General features: G+C 47.2%; 1 protein-coding gene across 3 annotated transcripts in view; it reads left to right on the top strand.

Annotated features, from left to right (window-relative positions):
• The window catches only part of KCNH6 (potassium voltage-gated channel subfamily H member 6), a 1,027,260-nt gene that overhangs the window by 868,381 nt on the left and 134,975 nt on the right, over positions 1–23,904 (top strand). For 2 of the 3 annotated variants that reach the window (XM_069634127.1, XM_069634129.1), the window contains 2 exons: positions 1,969–2,168; positions 4,080–4,157. In XM_069634127.1, coding sequence (XP_069490228.1) covers positions 1,969–2,168; positions 4,080–4,157 — 278 coding nt within the window. The remainder of the gene's footprint in view (positions 1–1,968; positions 2,169–4,079; positions 4,158–23,904) is intronic. The other variant, XM_069634128.1, reaches the window with a different exon arrangement.

Below are 23,904 nucleotides of genomic sequence, written 5' to 3'. Positions count from 1 at the left end.
AGAAGAAGAAGAAGAAGAAGAAGAAGAAGAAGAAGAAGAAGAAGAAGAAGAAGAAGAAGAAGAAGAAGAAGAAGAAGAAGAAGAAGAAGAAGAAGAAGAAGAAGAAGAAGAAGAAGAAGAAGAAGAAGAAGAAGAAGAAGAAGAAGAAGAAGAAGAAGAAGAAGAAGAAGAAGAAGAAGAAGAAGAAGAAGAAGAAGAAGAAGAAGAAGAAGAAGAAGAAGAAGAAGAAGAAGAAGAAGAAGAAGAAGAAGAAGAAGAAGAAGAAGAAGAAGAAGAAGAAGAAGAAGAAGAAGAAGAAGAAGAAGAAGAAGAAGAAGAAGAAGAAGAAAGAAGAAGAAGAAGAAGAAGAAGAAGAAAGAAGAAGAAGAAGAAGAAGAAGAAGAAGAAGAAGAAGAAGAAGAAGAAGAAGAAGAAGAAGAAGAAGAAGAAGAAGAAGAAGAAGAAGAAGAAGAAGAAGAAGAAGAAGAAGAAGAAGAAGAAGAAGGAGGAGGAGGAGAAGGATTCACAGGGACCTTGTTGCGGTATAAGTCTGCCCAAGACCCCAGCCATTGGGGTGAAGTAATGGATTTCCAAGCAAGGCACAAGATACTCCCCCGCCCACCAGCCACTTCGAGGGAATATTTAGAGTGACCTGCTGCTGGAAGCGCCTGCCTGCTGATTATACACTAGTCGACAGGACTCTGCCAACTGGACGTGGTGCGCCTGCAGGTGTTCTCTGGCAACCTTCCTAGCTGGGAAGAGAAATAGAAAGACGTATCTTTCCTCTGAGACTCTGAACAGGGTCTCACAGTACACCAGAACCAAAAATTGCAGCCTTGGGTACTGTGTCTTGATTCAAATCGCTTTTAAACTAACTCAACCCCTCAAGGGTCATTCTGGAGCTGTTTCAAGACCCAATACAGCTGCCTTTGCAGTCTACTCTTTCAAACCACCATCTCAACCACTGATGGACTGTTCTCTGGCATTGTTAAGTCGCTGCGGGAGCACATTCTTGGACCCGTTTGAACCAGCTCACTGCTGCAGTTGAATCAATGCATCAAGACAACTTCGAGCCCTCGAACAGCGTGGATATCTACACATCGCCTGTTTTCAAGCTTTCTTCGAGTCCCAAACTCATTGCCATTTGTCGAAGAGCACGAAGTTTGCCTCCTGTTGGACCGGCTCGACCATCTTCCGGAAGAGGTGAATCCCAAGAAAAAGTGCCTATAAACCCAGCTCAATGCTTTCGAGACCCAAGAAGAAGATGAGACTACCGATAGTGGTTCTGCTCCCCATGCCTGGTTTTAAGGGCCCTGGTGACAATGAAGATCCCGCTCGACAACCTTTCAGCAAACATACATTTGAACATGAACTGTGGTAGAACGACAATTGTTTACATGCCCCTGTCTTGATACCCAGAGAGCCCCTCTCAACCAAAGGTCTTCATATTCTGTTTATTTCATTGAAAGCATGGAATGTTAGTGTTTTAATTAGTTTGTCTGTTGGTTACCACAAAGTACTAAAGTTAACTTACAAACACACAATCAAAAGGTGACCTCGGGTAAGTCCTATAGCAAAGGTGTCCTTCTACCAATCATTGGCAGAGTTAAAATGTCTATCCTTGTTCACATGTACCTAACACAGGTAAACAAATCTCCTATGTTCCCACCAAGACATATATGCCTTATAATCAGTTAACCAATAAAACAAATGTTTTCAAAGATCCATTTTACAGCACCCTCAGCAAGGGTTCCATGTTCCTCCCTCTTGACTTGCCAACCCACCCTCCTTAACTTGCACCATACCTCTGCTTTCGTACATGACATCAAGCCCAACTTCCAACCTACTGTTTCATCTCCATGATAGTACATCCGGGGTACAGTGGGGCGTAGTCCAATGTTGCTTAGTGCAAGAGAAAAAGCAAATGAATGTAAAAAAAACCTGGTCGGATTGATAATGCTCCAATTCCTTCTGCTCGCCTCCTTTCAGCACTGATGTACGCCAGCATCTTTGGGAACGTGTCGGCCATCATTCAGCGACTCTACTCTGGCACCGCCCGCTACCACACCCAGATGCTGCGGGTGAAAGAGTTCATCCGATTCCACCAGATTCCGAACCCACTGCGCCAGCGGCTTGAGGAGTACTTCCAGCATGCCTGGTCCTACACCAATGGGATCGACATGAACGCAGTGAGTAGAGCTGGGCCTATCTCTGCCCGCAGGCGTCTATGCTAAATGACACTGAAACAGGGGAGATAACGCCGAACGGAATGCGAGGGAGCGGACTCAATCAATTGAGTCTAGGTTATGGCATATAACATGGTAGATATGGTATGCAGTCTTTATATCGAATATTTTTTAAAGAATGAACTACTATCGAATTTTTTTTAATGAAAAATTGCATAGAGAATGCCTTTAGGGGTGGGGTAAAGGGTTAAATATTTTTGGGAAACGGTTGGGGTTGGATTTTAGGGGTGGGAAACAGGAGTTTGAGGGAGGCCCTCCAAAAAAAAACTTGCATTCTCTATTCAATTTTTCGTTACAAAATATTCGATGCATGTCCATTCGGTATAAAGACATGTAACCGGTACTTATTAGTTGAATTAAACATAAAGCGATGGGATGTAACAAGGGGCTGCTTCAAACACCAGTCAACATTTATTACACCCCTACTATGATATCCCATTCAAATGATATATCCCCTTCCCCTGGACCCTATTCTCCCACACACCATCTTCACGCACCCTCCCCGTTCATACCAGCCGCATCCCCGCCTGCCCTCCACCACCACACGTCCTTCTTCACCCCTCACCCTCCTCATCATCAGGCACCAGGCCTCTCGTGGAAGAGGTAAGTGGGGAGGCACATCTGCTAAATAGTGGTGTGTGTACAAGTGGTGGGTCAAAGGTTTGTTTCCCGGTGGCATTCTACTATCTATGGATGAGCACCAATGAGTTGGGCTGGGCGATAACAAGACCTATTATTATAACGAAGCAACAATACAGCTTGTAATACACACTTTGAAAATGTACCCAATTCATGTTACTGTTCCCGATTCTCTTCTTGCCGTCTCCCCCTTGCCTTCACTGTACTCACCAGTCCCATTCTCATCACAAACCTCCCACTGTACCTCCGCCAGCCTCCCTCACTTCAGCTTCTCGGCTCTTATCACACACCACACACCACCTCTGACCAGTAACCCCTCATCATCCTAACCCCACGGTTCCATGTCATTTCATCACGTGATGTTTTTTCGCTGGGTTTTTTACCAGTGATTTTTTAATGAAAAAACTCATCAAATTAACATTTTTTTCATTTTTGGGGGTTCCCCCCAAACCCCCAATCCCCTTTAATGTTTTATATATTCCCGAACACCCACACCCAATTTATATATTTTCTAAACCACACCCCCTCCCCAAAATTAGATTTGTTTTTTCGGCCAAAAATTTGCGGTAAAAAAACCCGTGAAAAAACATCCTGCGATGAAAGGACGTCGTACCAACCCCACATACCCACCCAGCCTCATCCTTGTGCCCTTCTTACTATCTCAGTTACCCTTTCACCCCCTCCCTCATCATCCAACTTAACTCCCTTCCAAACCACTCCCCTCTCCGCAGTGACTCCTAGTAAAGAGCGTAGAGTACAACGTAAGACACACTGGGCCTCAATGCGCGCAGTCCTGAGAGTAAACGTTTACTGGGGCACCACTTGAAGAAATGGTACTATAGCCTGTATTGTAACTGTGTTTATCTCACTTATATGGCGTTGCTGTATTCCTGATGGCTGCTTTAAAATCATTGATAACCATAATACCATAGCTTCACCAGTCCAGTAATGTGCAACTGGGTGAGACAATGTAAGTCTTTTTAATATTTCTGTTGTTTAAGCAAATGGGCATTTCCTGCTTGGAGCATACATAGAACAGATACACCTGCCATGGTCTTTCCATTTTTTATTGTCCCCATTTGAGGTGACCACAAGGTACAAGACAGGATGGGCTCCATGTCACCTGGAACCGCTGGTCCCGCCTGTGCTGAGTGTGCTGCATGCCGACGCCCCTTCAATCTATAGCCATACATGTTGTGTTTCTGTTCGTTTTAGTTGTCAGTGGTGGAAATGAAGCAGAAGCCGCCAGAACTCAGTTCCAGGAGTAAATCCCCCAGCGGGAACGGAGTTCCGGTAGTAAACTCTGCTTACTGTTGTGACTTGTTCCTTATAAATGCTGTAAGGGGAGGGGTATTCGTTCAGATGCTGTCCTCTGTCTGTTTATCTGGTGGGCCACGCCCTCCCATGTCACTTAGCAAGATGGGAGGCAATGATTGGACATCAGGCAGTCACATGACAGCTGTGGTACACTGTACATCAGTAAAGGTGAAAAAGGCTGTGCTCGACAATAACTTGGAATAATTGGCCTATTTTACTTTATAGAATCAGCCATCACATTACTGATGCCATGCCATATTGCTTAGTCTGAATGGTTGTCATGGTTTAATGGAGCAGAACAAGTGTGCACATCTACTTGACTGTAGTGGTAGGCTCCATATTTCTAACAGGCCAGGCCTTAGTGAGTCTGTTTTTCTAAACGACAGCTTTCACAGCAGGTGAATCAGAAATAGCTTTAGGACTCACACTCACTCAGACAGTGTCTGACACCCGCCTTTAAAACATCTCGACCCTCCAAACAAGCCTCATCCCTCCGTAGGCCTCAATGACATTGCCCTTTGGGCTAGTCTCCATCTCCCCTCCCCACGATGGTACCACCCTATTAGACTTCTCCAAATGCCCCTCCCAAACATCTGCCTTCACCCTCCTTAGAATCGTAACCGGTTGGAACCTAGGCCTCAAGTCTAAGGTAAAACCTTGCAAAGAAAGGCTACGCAATGGCAAATGGCATAGATGATCCAGTGGACTGTGCAGAAATGCATTTATTTATTTATTTATCTATTGATTAATATGTACATAGCCAACAAAGGCTTTACATATGAAAAAACAGCAGTAAGACATTCCAAATAAAACAGACCTACCACATTTTTAATATCTTCATAAGAATAAGTTACTACTAAAACAGGGTGCCAGTCGACAATTCTTTTAGAATAGATAAAATTAGCTCATATTGTTTCATCATGTGAAAGATCAAGTTAATATAATTTCCATATATCAGGGCTTCCCATATTTCATTTATGTTTACATTGCTACTTGAGTTGTCATATGTCAGCAAATATTTTCTTCTCAGAAAATCAAGACTTTCAGAGTTACATATAATATGTGTTGCAGCTTCAATGGCAACTGTCCCACAAAGTCTACATAGTCTTTGCTGCTTATCAATGCCAAGTTTAGCACCTAATGTTTACAAGTTATCACACATATTGTACTTGAAAAGCCAGTAACGTCTGATGGTCTTACAATCGGGAAAGGCAGATTGATACTTTGGTGCAATCGAATTTTTCAACCAAAATTCTAGAAGTAGCCCACTATTGTTTTTGATAGCACGATTCACCATATTATGCTCTTTGCCATTCTCGTGTATCTATGTTTTATAACGTACCTGCCTTAGACTCAAGCAGGGACCCTATTTAACACAAACTAGAACAAAAGCAGAACAGGCGCAATCCATTTTGCGAAAGCAACTCTGTACTCAAAAAGAGCACCTATACGTAACTCGCCCTATGGCAGACCTTCTCGGCTACTGTCTTTCATAGATCCCTTAACTTAAAACGCAATCCTCAATAAAAATGCAATCAGAGATGTACTCTCTCCTCCACCAATGAATGTCCAGTTGAAATGTTTAACATCTTCTGTCTGAAGCTCCGCCAATTTCTTTCTTTGAGGCTTGAAACATAATCTGTGCCCTTGAGTTCAGACTCTTCATTTCCCAATAGGCTCATCATTAGCTCATTAACCAGTGATGGGCTGAGTGTCATTTATTTTTAAAGAAACTAAACAATCACATGTCATTGGAGGGTTTGGGGTGGAATAATACTCTCCTAAGTACCTTCAGGGAATCTTGTCATCTTCTTCCATGTTAGTGAGGGAGATCCTGCATTGCTTTTAAAGGCCTGGCAGTTCTATTGCGCAAGCTAGAAGCCTACTGAAAGAAACCGAAGCCATATGAGGAATTGGTTTATGATCAGGAGAAAATCTGATATTAAATACTGCTTCCTACAACTACCTTGTCGATTTGTGAATGGTGGCCAGCATCATTAAAAAAGACTTTGAAGCCAGAGCCCACAGAGCAAAATGAATACTCAAGATGGAAATATAAACAAGAGCTTCGGCCGTGATCTCTCAAACCCTATGGCAAAGAGTCAAAGAAAAAGGGGAAGATCAGGTTTGCTGAGAGAAATCAAGAGTTTGGAAAGTGGGGACGATCTGAGCGGAGCAGCCCTTTCGCCAGAAGCTCATGAGTAGCAGTGAGGCACAGCTTAGCATCATAAGGGAATGTAAGCTGTGCCATGGGTAGACTTAAAAGCCTATTACCTGTGGAATAAATGGGCTATTGTCTAAGTCTAGTGCTCCAATCTCTAAAACACTCTGAAAATAAATAAGGTGTTCTAGCATAGACTGGAGGACACTTTCCTTCTTATCTGACGTGCTAGTTCCAAAATGCTGTGCAGAGTTAACACCCCATCCTTCAGAATATGTAAGTTGTACAGGGTGAGTGGTATTCTTAAGGCAAATAGTTTAAGGACTTTAATGCATCTGATTATCCGCTTGATCTCCCTAAGCCGGATATTGCTTCCCAGGTAATAGAAGAATTAACTTTGAAGAGGACGCAATATATTAAACCTCTGTGGTAGAGGCTGAAATGCAATCAAACGACGCTCTGAAGCGGCATTCCACACATGTAGCACATTGCAAAACACCACAAAAAATAATGTTCCGACCCAGGCCCAAGAGATACCAGAGGAACCAGGCTGGTGACATATTTCATGGAGTGACTGGTAGGCAAGCGTGTTTGAGGGGAAGGGACCACGGTTGGAGGAGGGCTCAGGGAGTCCTGGAATTGTCATGCCTCCAACATCTGGTGGCCTTCCAGAAAAAGGTTGTGATGCTCCTAAGCAGGCAAAAGTCGCTGATGAATCTGGGAAAGCCTTTATATGTTTCCAGATGAGAAGGAAACCAACCTCAGAGGAGAGATGAGGTTTTGTCAACACCAGGTGTGACCAATGTCTCCAGAGATCTACCAGCATGCTGTCAATCGTGGATCACAGTGGAAAGACCTCAGAAGACAACTTCAGATCTGCTGTCTTACCCTTGGGCCTCTCCCACCTGGATGGTGCCAATGTCCATCTGGAAGGCATTGTGGCGACTACCTTTGCAGCCCTGAGATGTATGTTACATGCTGCAGCATGACTCATCACAGAACTGTGCAAATCCGACCACATCACCCTGACCATCATCGAACAACACTGGCTCCCACTGCAAACGCATATCATCTTCGAATCAATGCTGCTTCATCTACAAGCCTGTCCCCATGTAGTCCTCGAGCTACCTCGTTGAGAAACCCTGCATCTACAGAGGCCAAGGATCCACAAGAAGGAAGGACATGTGCAGACTTGAACTTCGCCGGGTCAGGAAGGAAAGAACCATAAGACAGGCCTTCTCTGTCTACGCCCTCAGACTCTGGAACCTCCTCAGTTTAAACACCAGACTTGCCTCAAGGAATGGCTCCTCCCTAACACCAAAGCCCAGACACCATCCACTCCCTTCCTAACCTGTCCACTCCCTTCCTAACCTGAGACTGGGCGATCTGCTTCGCCCTGTTTTCTCCCATGGGTGCTTGTAGATCCCTTGCTGCCTAATTGCCTGCCCTACCCCTTTGTTAGCTCAGCGCTACCTAGTATCTCTGCTTTTCTCACTGTATCCCTCCGCGTAAAGCGCTCTGTTGCTTCCCAAGCAAGGTCTGCGCTCAATAAATACCATAATGCTAATAATAATAATAAAAATAATGATCTAGAAGTTGTGACTCACAAAGACATGGTTCAAGAAAAAACCTTCTGGAATTGTCCTCCAACTGAAACCTGGAATTAACTGAAATACTAAGCAAGCAAATATATCTAAGCAGTTTCCCATAGTCCCCATGCACTTTCTATTCATTTGGGAATGTGTTCCGCCTATACAGAGAGAGTTCCAGCATGATAAAAGGTGCCTAAGTCTTTGGCCAACTCCTTAACAGCATTGACTAAGACTCCCTTGGAGGAATGCCTGTTCTTACTGCTGTGACATGGCCTAGTCTCATCAGAATTTGTCAATTTACATTTCAATAGAGCCATGCAATTTATGTGTTCGAACCCTCTCTGCCGCCATGGTACCATTGCCTCTGCTTACTCCCTAACTTGGGTCTGCAGACACCTGATTCTGTGCTAATGTGTTGAAATTTCCCGAAATGATGTCCCCTACCTTGCCTCTGTATCTTTGACAGCCCATAGGAATTTTTCTATGTTTTCTGGAGGTAAGGGCAAAATGCATACATCCTTAAAGAATTTATATAACCAGCAGTGGGAAAACGACTGTGCCAGTTAAGCCTGTCCATCCACGTTAAGTGCCTGAGCAAACAGAGGGTCCCTTGATGTGGGTGGTGCTGCTGTTACTGGCATAGTTGGGCCACCGCAATGGGCAAAATCGCTATTAGATATGATATGATGTGGCATTTATAATGCGCCTGTACACAAGTGTTTCTAGGTGGGACAAGACAAGGAGAGGGAAACAAAGTGATGGCAAAATAATGATCCTACTAGGCCTTGTGTCATTCAGTTCATGCAAGTGCAGGGGAGAGGGAAGGGGTGAAGTGCCAGGGCGGAGGGGAAGGGGAAGTGCAGTCAATTCACAAGTGCAGCCAGCGGGTGGCTCATAAGTGCAGAAAGGAGGGACTGTAGGGTTGCAGATACAGGCCCTTAAGTGCTGGGGAGCCTGGAGGCAGTGCGAGGGCAACTGGACATGCAGGAGCCTGGGCTCGGGTTCAGCGGTTGGCCAGGTGCATCAGCAGGGGAGCAGAAGAGAGAAAGTGGAAGCGAAAAGGAAGGTCTTGAGTTGCTTCCGGAACTGGAGGTGGTTCTGCTCAAGTTTGAGAGATGCAGGGAGGCTGTTCCAGAGGGAGTCCCCAGCTGAGGAGATAGATCTGCTCCCAACTCTCTGCCTGGAGCAGCATCTTACCCTCAGAGAGTTGGAGGTGGATGAGTGGAGAGCTTGAGAAGGAAGATGTTTTGGAAGAGAACGTTGGAGGTGGAGCAGTGGCAGGTGCAGAAAGGCTTGTAGACGATGCAGAGGGTCTTGAACTTTATCCTTGCAGCCACAGGGAGCCAGTCAAGAGATTTCAGAGCTGGAGAGATACGATCGCTGGGCTTGAGGCCAAGGACAAGTCTCTCAGTCCTGTTCTGGATGAGTTGCAGAGAGCGGAGAGTAGAAACAGGCAGATTTAGAAAGATGCTGTTGTAGTAGTCCAGCCTAGAGAAAACCAGAGCTCTAGAGACAGTGATCTTCTGGGGGAAGAAGAGGAAAGGAAAAATACTTCTGAGGAGGTGCAGTTGGTAGTTTGACTTCTTAGAGACGTCAGAGATGTGAGGAGAAAAGGAGAGTGTGGAGTGGAAGATGACCCTTAGCTTCTTAGCCTCACAGGTGGGAGCAGGTGTCATGATGCCCGCTCCCGGGGAGCCGGTTCAAGCCCTGCGTCCCTGAAAGCGGACATCCAGTCCCCAAGGAAGGACCCAGCAACCCCATATAGGGGCCCTTTGGACAGTGTCCTGGCACCTATGGCGCCAGGCTCATAAAAGACATCAGTCCTGGCGCCATAGGCGCCAGGCTCATTATGGAAGTGCTTGGGTGCACTTACCTGATGCAGACCATGCTGCAGGATCCCGTCCTCCTTGAGGCCTGAAAGGAACTACTTTACCTGTGGGACTAATTTACCATCCGGGCGTGGTCGGGGAAGGATACATACCTGATTGGAGGAAGGATACATACCTGGAACTTCTTCCAAGGCTATTTAAACCCCACCCGAACAGCCACACGTGCTCCGCGTTGTTCTGCATCTAGCAGCTGGACACTCACTGTGTCTGCTCCTGCATCCTGACTTCTGCCACGCCTGCCAGCATCCTGGATCACCTGCAAAGGAAGAGAAGAAGAGAACAGAAGAAGGAAAAGTCCTTACCTGCTAAATCTGCATCCCGGAGACATCTCGCCGACAATCCTGAAAAGGAAGACTTTTATTTAAAAACTCATCGCGTCGATCGCTGCAGCGCCGCATTCCACTCACCTTTACAGGGCGCCTCCATGTTCAGCAGCGATCATCCGGATTCGCAGTCACGCCCCAGCGCCTAGGGAGAAAAAGACCAGAACAAAAGGTGAGAGAGAGAAGGGAATAAGGAAAGCTAAATCTCCATGTTAAGTCTTATCTGTTGATTCATTCCCTCTTCATTTCGGGTCCGCGCCGCATCCTGGCATTTCCGGATCCCGGCCCCTAAGGGGAAAAAGAGACATCAGCGTTAATGAGCGAATGAAAAGACATTACCAAAAAACGCTCATTAAAGACTTACCTGATTTCTACAAGGATTTCACCTCTCATCTCGGGTCGGTGCCTGTTCCCCGGCATTCCGTACCCCGGCCCCTATGGGGAAAAAGACACTAGCATTAGTACATCAATGCATGGACACAAGGGGAACCTCTTATCATAAAACTTACCTGGAAGCTAAGCAAGTTTGGTTCTCACCAATCCGAAAATCCAGTGAAGTAACTGGATACCAACGCGCCCCTGCATCAGAAGCAGGATGGAGAGCTCGTCCTTCCAGACCCTAAGGTGAGACGCTACGAGGAATCACAGAAGGGTTTCGAGCAGGGTGAGAGGGGAAAGTGGGAGGCTAATTGCATTACCCCGCAGACAGTTAATCCCCTATTTTCGCCTACAGAAGGATACTTCTGCGAGCCAGACAAGCCAGATTTGGGGGCCCGGTCCAGTCCGTCTTCCGAACCCTGCGCATCACCTTAGAAGAGGTCACAGCACCGCGAACCAGGCCAGCGCCTCCGTGGGAGTCAGGTGAGCGTTACAGAACACGAAGCCTTCCTACAAATTCCCACCAAGGCGCTATGGAAAGTTCTGAGACTGATCAGTTGGCCCAATTACTGGGGGAATTACGGGCCGAAGTACATGCCGCTCGTCAAGAGACTAATGCCCTCAGGAGGGAATTAATAATATCAAAGGAAAGAACTGATGACCTGACCAGACAGCTTTTGCAAGGTCAAGCTGGGCAAACTCCTCTACCCGGTTCCGGAGGGAACCCCGCTCCTGTGGTTTCCAGTAACCCTGTGCAGATTAATCTACCTGGAAACATGCCGCTGGCCCCACCCGAACGCTTTGCTGGGGACCCCAAACGATTCGCCGTATTCATGAATCAGTGTCGTTTGCACTTCCTATGCAGACCTGGGGCCTTCCCTAATGATCAGACCAAGGTAGCCTTTGTATTGTCATATCTCAGCGGCTGCGCTGCCGATTGGTCAGTTCCACTGGTTACTCAAGTTGACCCGATTCTCCGTGATTTTCAAAGGTTTCAAGCAAGCATGGAAAGGTTATTTGCTCGACACTCTCAGGGGCAGGCTCTGGACCTCCTATCCTATATTGCAACCTTTAATAGACTAATTGTGGAAACGGGATGGCCAGAGGATAAAAGAGTCACGTTGTTTTATCGAGGCCTACGCGGAGAACTTAAATATGTCTTGGCCCAAGTTGTAAATCCGCCCCAAGAATGCACAGAGTATATGGACTTAGTGGTCCAATTGGATCACAGAGTTCAAAACAGAAAAGCAGATCGGTCCAGGTTTGAGACCCGGTTGTTGGTCAAGACCCATGCTAATCAAAAGGGAGTTGATGTCTCTGAGTCTATGCAAATTGGAGGGGTTAAAGGACCCTTAACTCAAAAGGAACGTGAAAGGAGGCGGCAGTTAAAATTATGTCTTTATTGTGGGAATTCTGGACACTTTCTACGAGATTGCCCGGCAAAACCGCCTGAAAGGCGGTAGGAGCCGCTGATAAAAACCATGAAGACTCTGTTTCGGAAAACGACTCCGCCTGACAAGTGTAGGGGTCCGCTTGCCGAGCTTGAAAACTAACTCTCAGACCTCGCATTTCATTGTGCCAATGGTTCTAGTAGATCCAGAACAGCCTAAGCGGTTGCATGCAATAAAGGCATACATCGATAGTGGGGCTATTGGAAACTATGTGGATCGTGAATTGGTCTCTAGGATTAACCTCCCTCTCCGTCCTAAAACCAGCAAAGATGTCATCACCACAGTCGATGGAACTGAAATTGCCTCTGGACCGGTAACACATTCCACTACTGAGGTGACTCTTATTGGTCCCAACGGCCATCGGGAGGGTGTTGTGTTTGATGTAATCAAGGCTCCACAGTTTCAGGTTATTCTTGGAATCCCTTGGTTAGAGACACATAATCCTCGAATTGATTGGCGAGCTAAGAGAATAACCTTCCCGGATTGTACACAAACCTGCTACCCAGAAAACCTGAAGATTAATCTAGCATCTGTAACCTCTGCCTCCATGCAACTACCTCCGGAATACCAAGACTTTCAGGACGTCTTCCAAAAGGAACAGGCCAACACGTTACCTCCTCACAGATCGTACGATTGCCAAATCGATCTGGTGCCCGGTGCACAACCCCCTTGTAGCAGGATTTATGCCCTTTCCGAACCTGAGAATCTGCATTTGAGACAATATTTGGATCAATACCTAGCTAATGGTTTTATTCGCCCGTCACGTCCCCGGCATCCTCGGCTTTGTTCTTCGTGCCCAAAAAAGAAGGCGACCTTAGAACTTGTATCGATTACCTCGCATTGAACCAGATAACGGTTCAAAACCGTTATCCTCTGCCTCTGATCCCTGAACTCCTTGACCAGGTGAAGGACGCTTGCATATACACCAAGTTAGATCTCCGGGGGGCTTATCATCTGGTGCGAGTTAAAGAAGGCGACGAATGGAAAACTGCCTTCCATGCTAAATACGGATTATTCAAGTACCAGGTGATGCCTTTCGGATTGTGTAACACGCCGGCTGCCTTCCAATACTTCATGAATGATGTCCTTCGGGAACTCATCGATGTTTGTGTTGTCGTACATATCGATGACATTCTAGTGTACTCCTCTTCGGAATCTGATCACAGAAAACACGTCAGGGCAGTACTTGAAAAACTGCGCCAACACAAACTATTTGCTAAATTGGAGAAATGTGTTTTCTATACCACAGAAGTCGAGTTTCTAGGTTTCATCCTGACACCCAAAGGAGTCCGAATGGACTCAAGAAAAGTGGATGCCATCCTCGGATGGCCATCACCTAGATCTGTAAAAGGGGTTCAAAGCATGCTCGGCTTTTCCAATTTCTATCGCAGGTTTATCCCGGAATTTTCACGCGTGGTACAACTCATTACTGCACTCTTAAGGAAAAATAAACGTTTTGAATGGTCTGAAGAAGCCGAGCAGGCCTTTCAGGATTTAAAAGCTAAGTTTACCTCCGCACCTATTTTGAAACACCCGCGTCCAGATCTCCCTTATGTCGTCGAGACTGACGCATCCAGCCTAGCCATGGGAGCTGTCCTGTCCCAAAGAGATCCCGAAACCAACCAACTGCATCCCGTAGCATTTTGGTCCAGAAAATTCTTGGCACCCGAGGTTAATTATGCAATCACGGACAAAGAACTGTTAGCCATTAAGTCCGCTTTTAAAGCCTGGCGGCATTATCTGCTTGGCGCTCGACATACCATCACAGTGATCACTGATCACCGGAATTTACAGTATTTGAAAACCGCCAAGGCTCAGTCATCACGGCAGCTCCGATGGGCTTTGTTTTTCGCTGAATTTGATTTTGTGATTACCTATCGACCTGGCTGCAAGAATGGCAAAGCAAACGCCTTATCCCGAATTGGAATGGGAGAATCTGATACAAACTCAGAACCAGTACCAATAATTCCCGAACAGAGGATTCTAGGCATGACTTTGTTACAGACGCTTGAAGACATTCAAGCCAGAGTGAAACAACTCCTGGACCCTACAACCTTACAGGATTGGATACAAAAGGGATCAGACTTTACCATAAATAATGGTTTACCTTATTTCCAAGGACGCTTATTCCTGCCACATAAGGAATTACACAAACTAGTTATTTCCGGTTATCATGATGCATTAATAGAGGGACACCCCGGTATTGCCAAGACAGAGGAAAAGGTGAAACGACAATTTTGGTGGCCCTCTTGGCGAAAAGATGTTAAATCTTTTGTGATGTCCTGTGGTGTTTGCGCCCAAAATAAAAGTCAAAAGAAAAGACCAGCCGGTCTCCTTCAACCTCTAGACATACCGCCAGCACCCTGGCACACCCTATCAATGGAGTTTATTACGGACCTGCCTCCTTGTTCGTGGTACAATACTATTCTGGTAATTGTGGATTTGTTTTCCAAAATGGCCCACTTTATTCCTTTGAAAGGTTTACCTTCAGCTTCTGTCCTAGCCAAAGAATTCCCCGAAAATATTGTTCGGCTGCATGGATTCCCATCTATACTAATCTCTGACCGGGGAAGCCAATTCATTTCCCACTTCTGGCGCAAATGTTGTCAAATGGCGCAGATCGACATAAGATTATCGAACAGTCACCACCCTCAGACCGATGGTCAAACTGAGAGGACAAATCAGACCCTTGAGCAATACTTACGGTGTATGTTACAGCAATCTGAAAGCAACTGGAAAGACATTCTTTGGATAGCCGAATACGCATATAATAATTCGGTACACTCTGGAACTGGCCACAGTCCTTTTTATACCTGTTTGGGCATCACCCTCAAACCTCAAACCTTGACTCACCTCAGAACCTCGGAATGCCTGCAGTAGAACATCTGCATTCTACAATTACCCAAGCCTTCAAAGAGGCAACTACGCATTTACAACAAGCCAAGAGAAAATACAAGGAGAATGCTGATCTACATCGGAGTGAAGCACCTCCGTATCAGATTGGGGATTAAGTGTGGTTAGCTACCAGACATTTACCACTCAAAGGGCCTCGAACTTTTAACCCAAAATATCTGGGACCTTATTCTATTACGGCAATAATTAACCCAGTGGCTGTTAAACTTGATTTACCAGCTAGTATGCAAATTCACCCTGTTTTTCATGTGTCACTTCTGAAACCAGTGGTACCCGGAACCCGACTACTCAAACCTCCAGAACCTATTCTAATAGATGGGGAGCCCGAATTCGAAGTGAAGAACATTTTAGACTCAAAAATGTTTAGGTCAAAACTGTTCTACCTAATTGATTGGAAGGGGTACGGACCTCAGGAGAGGTCGTGGGAACCCAGCGACCATGTGCATGCACCTCGATTAGTCAGGAAATTCCACCGACTCTTCCCAGACAAACCAAAACCCCCGGAGGGAACAACCTTGGGAGGGGTCTTGGGGTGGAGTGCTGTCATGATGCCTGCTCCCGGCGAGCCGGTTCAAGCCCTGCGTCCCCGAAAGCGGACATCCATTCCCCAAGGAAGGACCCAGCAACCCATATAGGGGCCCTTTGGACAGTGTCCTGGCGCCTATGGCGCCAGGCTCATAAAAGACATCAGTCCTGGCGCCATAGGTGCCAGGCTCATTATGGAAGTGCTTGGGTGCACTTACCTGATGCAGACCATGCTGCAGGATCCCGGCCTCCTTGAGGCCTGAAAGGAACTACTTTACCTGTGGGACTAATTTACCATCCGGCGTGGTCGGGGAAGGATACATACCTGATTGGAGGAAGGATACATACCTGGAACTTCTTCCAAGGCTATTTAAACCCCACCCGAACAGCCACACGTGCTTCGCGTTGTTCTGCATCTAGCAGCTGGACGCTCACCGTGTCTGCTCCTGCATCCTGACTTCTGCCACGCCTGCCAGCATCCTGTATCACCTGCAAAGGAAGAGAAGAAGAGAACAGAAGAAGGAAAAGTCCTTACCTGCTAAATCCGCATCCCGGAGACATCTCGCCGACAATCCTGAAAAGGAAGACTTTTATTTAAAAGCTCATCGCGTCGATCGCTGGAGCGCCGCATTCCACTCACCTTTACAGGGCGCCTCCATGTTCAGCAGCGATCATCCGGATTCGCAGTCATGCCCCAGCGCCTAGGGAGAAAAAGACCAGAACAAAAGGTGAGAGAGAGAAGGGAATAAGGAAAGCTAAATCTCCATGTTAAGACTTACCTGTTGATTCATTCCCTCTTCATTTCGGGTCCGCGCCGCATCCTGGCATTTCCGGACCCTGGCCCCTAAGGGGAAAAAGAGACATCAGCGTTAATGAGCGAATGAAAAGACATTACCAAAAAACGCTCATTAAAGACTTACCTGATTTCTACAAGGATTTCACCTCTCATCTCGGGTCGGTGCCTGTTCCCCGGAATTCCGTACCCCGGCCCCTATGGGGAAAAAGACACTAGCATTAGTACATTAATGCATGGACACAAGGGGAACCTCTTATCAAAAAACTTACCTGGAAGCCAAGCAAGTTTGGTTCTCACCAATCAGAAAATCCAGTGAAGTAACTGGTTACCAACGCGCCCCTGCATCAGAAGCAGGATGGAGAGCTCGTCCTTCCAGACCCTAAGGTGAGACGCTACGAGGAATCACAGAAGGGTTTCGAGGAGGGTGAGAGGGGAAAGTGGGCGGCTGATTGCATTACCCCGCAGACAGTTAATCCCCTATTTTCGCCTACAGAAGGATACTTCTGCGAGCCAGACAAGCCAGATTTGGGGGCCCGGTCCAGTCCGTCTTCCGAACCCTGCGCATCACCTTAGAAGAGGTCACAGCAGCGCAAACCAAGCCTGCACCTCCATGGGAGTCAGGTGAGCGTTACAGCAGGAAGAGGGCCAAGGGAGGCTGGCCAGAGAGTGACAGGAAAGGAGACTACATGTGTGCCGATGAGGAGAATCTCTGTCTTACTGGCATTAAGGCAGAGATCGTTAGCGGCACACCACTCTTGGATAGCAGACAGACAGTCCAAGATGAGAGAAGGAGAAGAGGTGGCAGAGGCGAGCCTGAAAACGAGCTGAGTGTCATCTGCATAGCACTGAAGGTTGGAGCAGAGAGTGTCAATGCGGTGGGCGAGAGGTGCTAGGTATTGGTTGAACAACCAGGGAGAGAGGTTAGACCCCTGGGGAACACCACAGGTAGTGAGGGAGATAAAGGAAAGGAAGGACCCAAGTTGGACCTGGTAGGGTCGATCAGAGAGGAAAAAGGTCAGCCAGGCCAGGGCCTTATCGTGATACCCAGGTCATCACAGAGCCATTTGAGCAGGATGGCATGGTTGACCGTGTCAAAGGCAGAAGAGAGATTGAGTAAGATGAGGACAGAGGGGAGATAATAATCGAGGTTAGAGAGCAGGTCTTCATAGATGTTCAGGAGAGCAGTTTCCTTGCTTCTGGCTGTTCTGAAAGCCGACTGATGGTCAAGGAGACAACCAAAAGATTCAGTGCGAAGATTAAGCTGGGAGATGGCCAGCCTTTCCAGGAGTTTGCCCAGGAACGGAGTGATGGAGATCAGGTGATAGTTAGCCGGACAGGAGGGGTCGGCTGAGGGTTTCTTGAGAAGAGGGTGCTTCAGGGGGGGAAGGGAAAGCTCCAGTGGCGTAGGAGTGGTTGCAGAGGTCAGCCAGGGCAGGAGCGAGGGTGTCAATGTGGTCCTTGATGGTTTTGGAAGAACAGGGAAGAACCTGTTTTGACGAGACTCTCATAGATCAGACTTGTCTAGAAACCTTGACAGGGGAGAACAGAGTAAAGGAAGAGAAAGGGGGAGGAGAGGTGGCCACAGATGGGCCGGAGGGAGACGAGAGAGTAGAGGGAGGAGAAGGTGAGGACAATAGGGTGGACAAAATGTCCTGGGTTTTAGAGATGAAATGAGAAGCCAGGGCCATGCAGAGGGCCTGGGAGGGGACCGGAGAGGTAGAGACTGCAGCAAGATTGGCCAGCTCCTTGCAGATTTTAAAGAGTTCGGCCGAGTTGTTAGATGCCCCAGAGATGCAGGCTTGGATGTGGGCTCTCTTCTTAGTGCGGACAGAGAGCCTGTATTGCCTTTGGAGCAGGTGGCAGGCCAGTTTGTCATAGGATGCACAGGAAGCTAGCCATTTCCTCTCAGGAGAGGTCTGCCCACTCAAAGTGGAAGGAGGATGTATCCACCAAATCAGGGATGTATCCACCAGGAAGCCTACGAGCACAGTTGAGCAGTAGTTCAGCACTGGGGACCAGCTGGAGGGGCGAAGAGGATGCAGCCTCACACAGGAACCGAGAGTGGAGCTTTGAGTACTGCGGGAAGGACAGCTTGAAGTGAAAAGGACACTACCTCACATGGAACCCTAGAGCCAGTGCTTTAACTGGGCAGGGGCTAGCCGGGGCAGCGTCCCGGCGGGCTATGAAAATAGTGTCTGAGACAGGGCCTTGCAAGGGCTCCCTAAAGTCCCCCACTAGCCCCAGCTCACCAGGCTCCTCGAAGTCAAGGCTTTTTCTCTAAGCCTGAAGTTCCCGCGTGTAAGCCACAGTTTCAGGCTTTAGAAAAAAAGCCGTGCCTTTTCATTGTGTCGCCGCACCAACCCCCTGCCAGACACCCCTTTCATTAGAGATGCAGGGGTGATGGTTCCTGCATCTATAATGAAAGGGGTGTGTGGCAGGGGGTCATAGAAAATTAAATTATGAGGATTTTTTTTCTACAGCTTGAAGTTTTTGCATGTAAGTGAGAGCGTCATGCTTTACAAAAAACGCCTTACCTTTTCATTGTGTCCCTTTGCTGACCCTTTGCCAGACACCCCCTCTAATTAGCGATGCAGGGATCATCACCCTCATCCCCCAGGTGAGAGGTTGATGCTCCCCGATTCTCTAGCAAGAAAAATCGAGCCGGGCTGTTTAGGGGCGTGCCCGAACAGGTAGCATTCAGCGTTTCCTCGTAATTGCAGTGACGACCCCCTGCCAGGCCACGCCCCCGAAGAGCTCCGGCTCATGTTTGAAGGCCACTTAAAGCACTGCACAAGCCACCAGTATATATAATGATGAATCATACAATTTATTAAAAAATATATATAAAGCAACACACCTGGGGAAACCTGGAAATGCCAGACCGACTTCTAATAAAGTAACAGTAAAACCTGATAAAAACAAACCAGAATATCTAGTGACATAGCACAGAGGAAAACCCGACTCATCTGCTAGACAGCAGGAAATAGAAATGATTGAAAGGTAAGTGGAAAGAAGGGGAATACTGATTTTCCATACTAACGTTATAGAAAGTCAAGATTCTATTAAAGACACAGAGGCAAACGATTATGCTTTCGTTCTTTACTTATAACAGCATATAACACAACTCATAAAAGAATAAAAGATGCAAAAAACAACATTTCCCAGTTAAATTTCTTTTAATTAGTTCATTCTTTTTATGTCCATGAGAAAACCACATGACCCTTTCCACCAGTCACACCACACACTGTCCTTTATCCTCCTCTACATCTCTGTGTCCTTCCTCTTTCTTTGTCTGTCTCCAACTTCAACTTTGCGCCCCAACCAGTAAACAAGTAATCCGAAAAACAAACGTAGCCTAGCTGAAGTAGAGAGGGTAATCGTTACAACTCTTTAATCTGCACCACAAACATATATCTTATAACATAAGCATTACCCTTCTGTTCTAATCTAAAACAACTACTCAGCCATATTACATTTCCATATAACGGTTACTTGGGTGGGATAATCCTTCACCTCCGTGTCTTTAATAGAATCTTGACTTTCTATAACGTTAGTATGGAAAATCAGTATTCTATGTCAAGACTGGAGGCTCGGATTATGCTTGTTTAAAGCTTACCTTCCACCAACGCAGACATCTCCTCTACGGGTCTGAAATAAAATTGTTTAAATGTCGACTCCTTAGACCAGTCTGCTGCCTTGAGGATGTCCTCCAAACTAGCTCCTGTGTTAAAGACCTTAGATGCCATAGCTCCTCCAACAGAATGCGCCCTGTACATGCCAATGTTAATGCCTGCCTGCAGCAAGCACCATTTAACCCATCTGCAAATGTTGCCCCCGCAACATCCTTGAATGCTTTTCTCAGTGATATGAACAGTTGTGACACCCCTGCGGGCATAAGCGTACTCGTCATTTCCTCATATTTCTTTAGACACCCCGACTGGGCATAATTTACGATGGTCCGGAAAGGTTGAATATGCCACTGTTCTGATACCCGTCTTAGTTCTCTTGCTAACATGAAAAGTGACCCCTGCTGGGTTAAAAGACTTCTTATCTATCTCCAGTGCTCTCACGTCTGAAACTCTCTTGCAGGATATGAGGCAGAACAGTGTGGTGAGCTTTGCTGATATTGCCCTCCTTGTCAATCTGTCGTTATCTGGCTAGTTGATAAACATATTCAGGACTAAGTTCACATCCCAAGTCTGAGTGTACAGTCTACATACGAGTGGATGTTCTCCCACTGCCACCGTCTCTATTTTTGGGTGGTCGGCTGATATGGCTGATCTAAACGTATTTACAGTTCTGTATGCCTTGCCTTGCACCGCCAAGGCTGCCAAAGAATTTACAATCTGTGTGACATCTGCTCTGTTGGGATGTATATGTTGTTCCTCACACCAGCTAGTCCACCTTGCCCAGGTCAGTCTGTAGGCCTTTCTGGAACCTGATGCCCTTGCTTCCTCAATGCATTTTGCAGCATCTCCCAAAAGTCCTGGATTCTGCCAGGCATCGTGGGAATCGCCAATGCGATCAGTCTCAACTCTCCTTCCTGGTTCAGTGGGGGAAATTCTCTCACTGGATTCCAAATCAGTTTCTTGAACTGTGGTAACACCAGTGGGTTCTCGAATGACAGTTCCAGAAGGTCCAGGAACCACACCTGACTCCTCTAGTCTGGTGTTATTAGAATTATTGTCACCTGCTGTCTCCTGACCTGGGCTATCGTCCTCAGGATCATAGCGAATGGGGGAAAGGTGCATTCTTTGTCCAGTCCCCACGTTTGCAAAAATGCGTCCATTGCCACTGCTGCTGGATCGGGGCTCCAGCTGAACAATATCGCTCCAGCTCAGTGCTCAGTCTGGATCCAAACCGATCTGTCTTGCATGGACCACTCGGTTCCAGCAAGGACCTGAAAACTGTCCTGTCCAGATGCCAGTCACTCGCGTCTCTCAAATGTCTCGAGTTCCAGTCTGCTATTATGTTCTGAAGACCAGAGAGATATTCTGCTGTGACGCTGACTTTGTTTTCCAGGCACATGTGCCAGAAATCCTTTGCTAGCTCCGCTAACAACCTGGACTTCGTCCCGCCTAGCCTGTTTATGTATTGTACTGCTGAGATGTTGTCCATCTTCAGAAGTATGCAAAGGTTCACCTTGTCCTGGGTCCAGCATCCGTGAAGGACCCCGCCAGTAGCTCCAGGCAATTGATGTGAGCTCTAGTTCCTCTCCTGACCACCTGCCTCCCGTTGTCATTCCTCCGCAACTGGCTCCCCAGACTCAGCAGCTGGCATCCAATTCTATAATGAGGTCCAGGGATGAGCCAAATATCACTCTCCCATTCCAGGCCTCATGTGTCTGAACCACCACCATAGTTCTGTTCTCACCTCGGCGGAGATTGGTACCTTTTGTTTGTAAGATAACCCTCTCCTCAGGTGTTGGATCTTTAGGCGTTGTAGAGCACTGTAGTGCAGTGGCCCCAGGAAGATCGCCTGAATGGATGAAGCTAGTCTTCCCACAAGTCTGGCTTACTCTCTGAGAAATAGATCTCCCTTCGTAATTATCGAGCTGATCTCCTTCTTAATCGCATTCACCTTGTCCATCGGTAGGCTGAGTGTGGCTGTCTTCGTGTCTACGACAAAACCTAGAAACTCGAGTGTCTGCACTGGTACTAACACAGATTTCTCTCATTTTATCAGAAACCCTAGTGTATGAAATAATTGGGTTCTCTTCTCAGCTTGTTCTAGAAGTATTTCCCTGTCTTGACCCATCAGACAAAAGTCATCTAACTATAATATCAGTCTGATGCCTTGTTCGCTGAGGCGACCCACTACCATCCGCATCAACTTCGTAAAGGCCCAGGGGGCTGAGGCCAGACTGAATGGGAGGCATGTCAACTGCCATTTCTGGTCTCTCCACCAGAACCGTAGGTATTTCTGATTCTTGTGTAATACTGGGGTTGTCAGATATGCATCCTTGAGGTCTATCCTGACTAACAAGTCTTCCCTCTGTAATACGTCCCTTAGCAGATGGATGCCTTCCATCTTGAAGTGCCTGTATACTAAGAATGTGTTCAGGTTCCTCAGGTTTATCACTGCTGTGCTTCTTTTTGCCCTGGACGAGGGACATATTCCTCACAAACCCATTCCAAGTATCGGCTACCCGAGTGAAAGCCCCTTTCTTTTCTAGCTCCACTATCTCTCTGTCTAGCAACTCTTTGTCTTCTTGTGAGGGCCTCAGCTCTTCTGTTTGAATCGGTTCTCGCCAGAATTCTAGGTGTAAAACCTGCACTGTCTCTTCAAACCATGCATCTCCTGATAACTTTCTCCACCATTCTAAGAACTGAGCTGTTCTCCCCCCTACCACGGGGTCCCTGTTATCACCATGTGCCTGTGTGAGTCTGCATCTTGTCTCACCTGTATTGGCCTGCTTGCCTCTGTTGCTGCCTCTCCAGCCTCTACCCCTACCGCTTCCCCTCAACTGGAAGAAGGGGTTGGGCCGGCGTTCCTCCTGGTTTCTCCATTCATTTCTATTATTGGCATTGGGCCCATAGGAGGAGAATCGGCTGGCCAAGCAACCCCTTCCTCTGCGAGCCTTGCCGAACATCTTGTGGCCAAGGACCCTCATCATCGATGCTTGCACCCTATCTATTGCGGCGTAGGTATTGGCAAACTTCGCCATTTCCTTGATGAATATATTTCCAAACAGTTTTCCCTTACTGCTGGATGTTGACTCACTCATCTTGGGATCTATCTTTAGAGGATGGACCTTCTTTGTTCCGTTGTTAGGGCATTGTTAGCGTTGCCGAGCAGGCATATTGCTCTCTGCGCCCAGCCCGCTAAAATCTCTGGGTCCCCTATTTGCTCCGGTTGTCTGGCCTCCTCCGCCTTTAGCCAAAGGACCCAGGAAATCCAGAAGCATATCCTGGCAGGGCCTCCAGAATGTATTGATTCCTTTAATGATGTGCCTGCTGTAGCACCCCATGAAAGACATCATATTTTCATCTATTTCTGGAGTGTCTGTCATGTTCTCTGGCACTTAGGGCCTGGGTCATTCTGCCAGTCATTTGCTTCTGTCCTCCTTCGATAGGGAGGTACGTATTCTCTTTTTTATATAGTTTCCGATCTTGGCGGGGGCTCCCACTCCACTGACCTGGGATGTATGAGTGAGTCTGGGTTGAATACCTCGGCCATTTTCTCATCCTCCCTGTCTTTTCCTTTTCTTGGCAGCCTTACACCTGTCAGGAGAGCTTGGGGAGGATTTGTCACACTCTTCCGAGCTTTCTTCGGACGTGTCATCCCATTCCTCCTCCTCTACGTCCTCTGAATAGGACTCGTTATCTGTATATCCGGTGCCTCTCCTCTCCCAAGACCTCACCCTCCTTTTACCACCTTTCTTCTTGCGTGGTGTGCCCAGGGGGGTTCGGTTGCTGCAGACCTTTCGGGCCTTCTTTCTTCCTCCTTGCCCCTTTCAGAACCTCTTTGGGGCTTCTCCCTTTAGGGCTTCCATCCCCTGGGAGAACATAATCAGATCTTCCACCAAGCTGCTGCCTTGTGACATTCCCTCCAAACCTGTTCCCAGTACGCATTGTACTGCTCTGGCTTTGTTGGACGCTGTCCACTGCCTGCTGGTATGGGGTTCTTCAACCTCTTTACTGGAGCTGTGCATTATAATGCTGGTGGGCTAATTGCAGGGATCTTGGGCCTGCT

The sequence above is a fragment of the Ambystoma mexicanum genome, chromosome 13 (assembly GCF_040938575.1).
Source record: "Ambystoma mexicanum isolate Mex_15411 chromosome 13, UKY_AmexF1_1, whole genome shotgun sequence".
Classification (NCBI taxonomy): domain Eukaryota; kingdom Metazoa; phylum Chordata; class Amphibia; order Caudata; family Ambystomatidae; genus Ambystoma; species Ambystoma mexicanum.
Note: the sequence above shows the minus strand (reverse complement) of the source record. Positions and strands in the feature narration are given on the sequence as shown.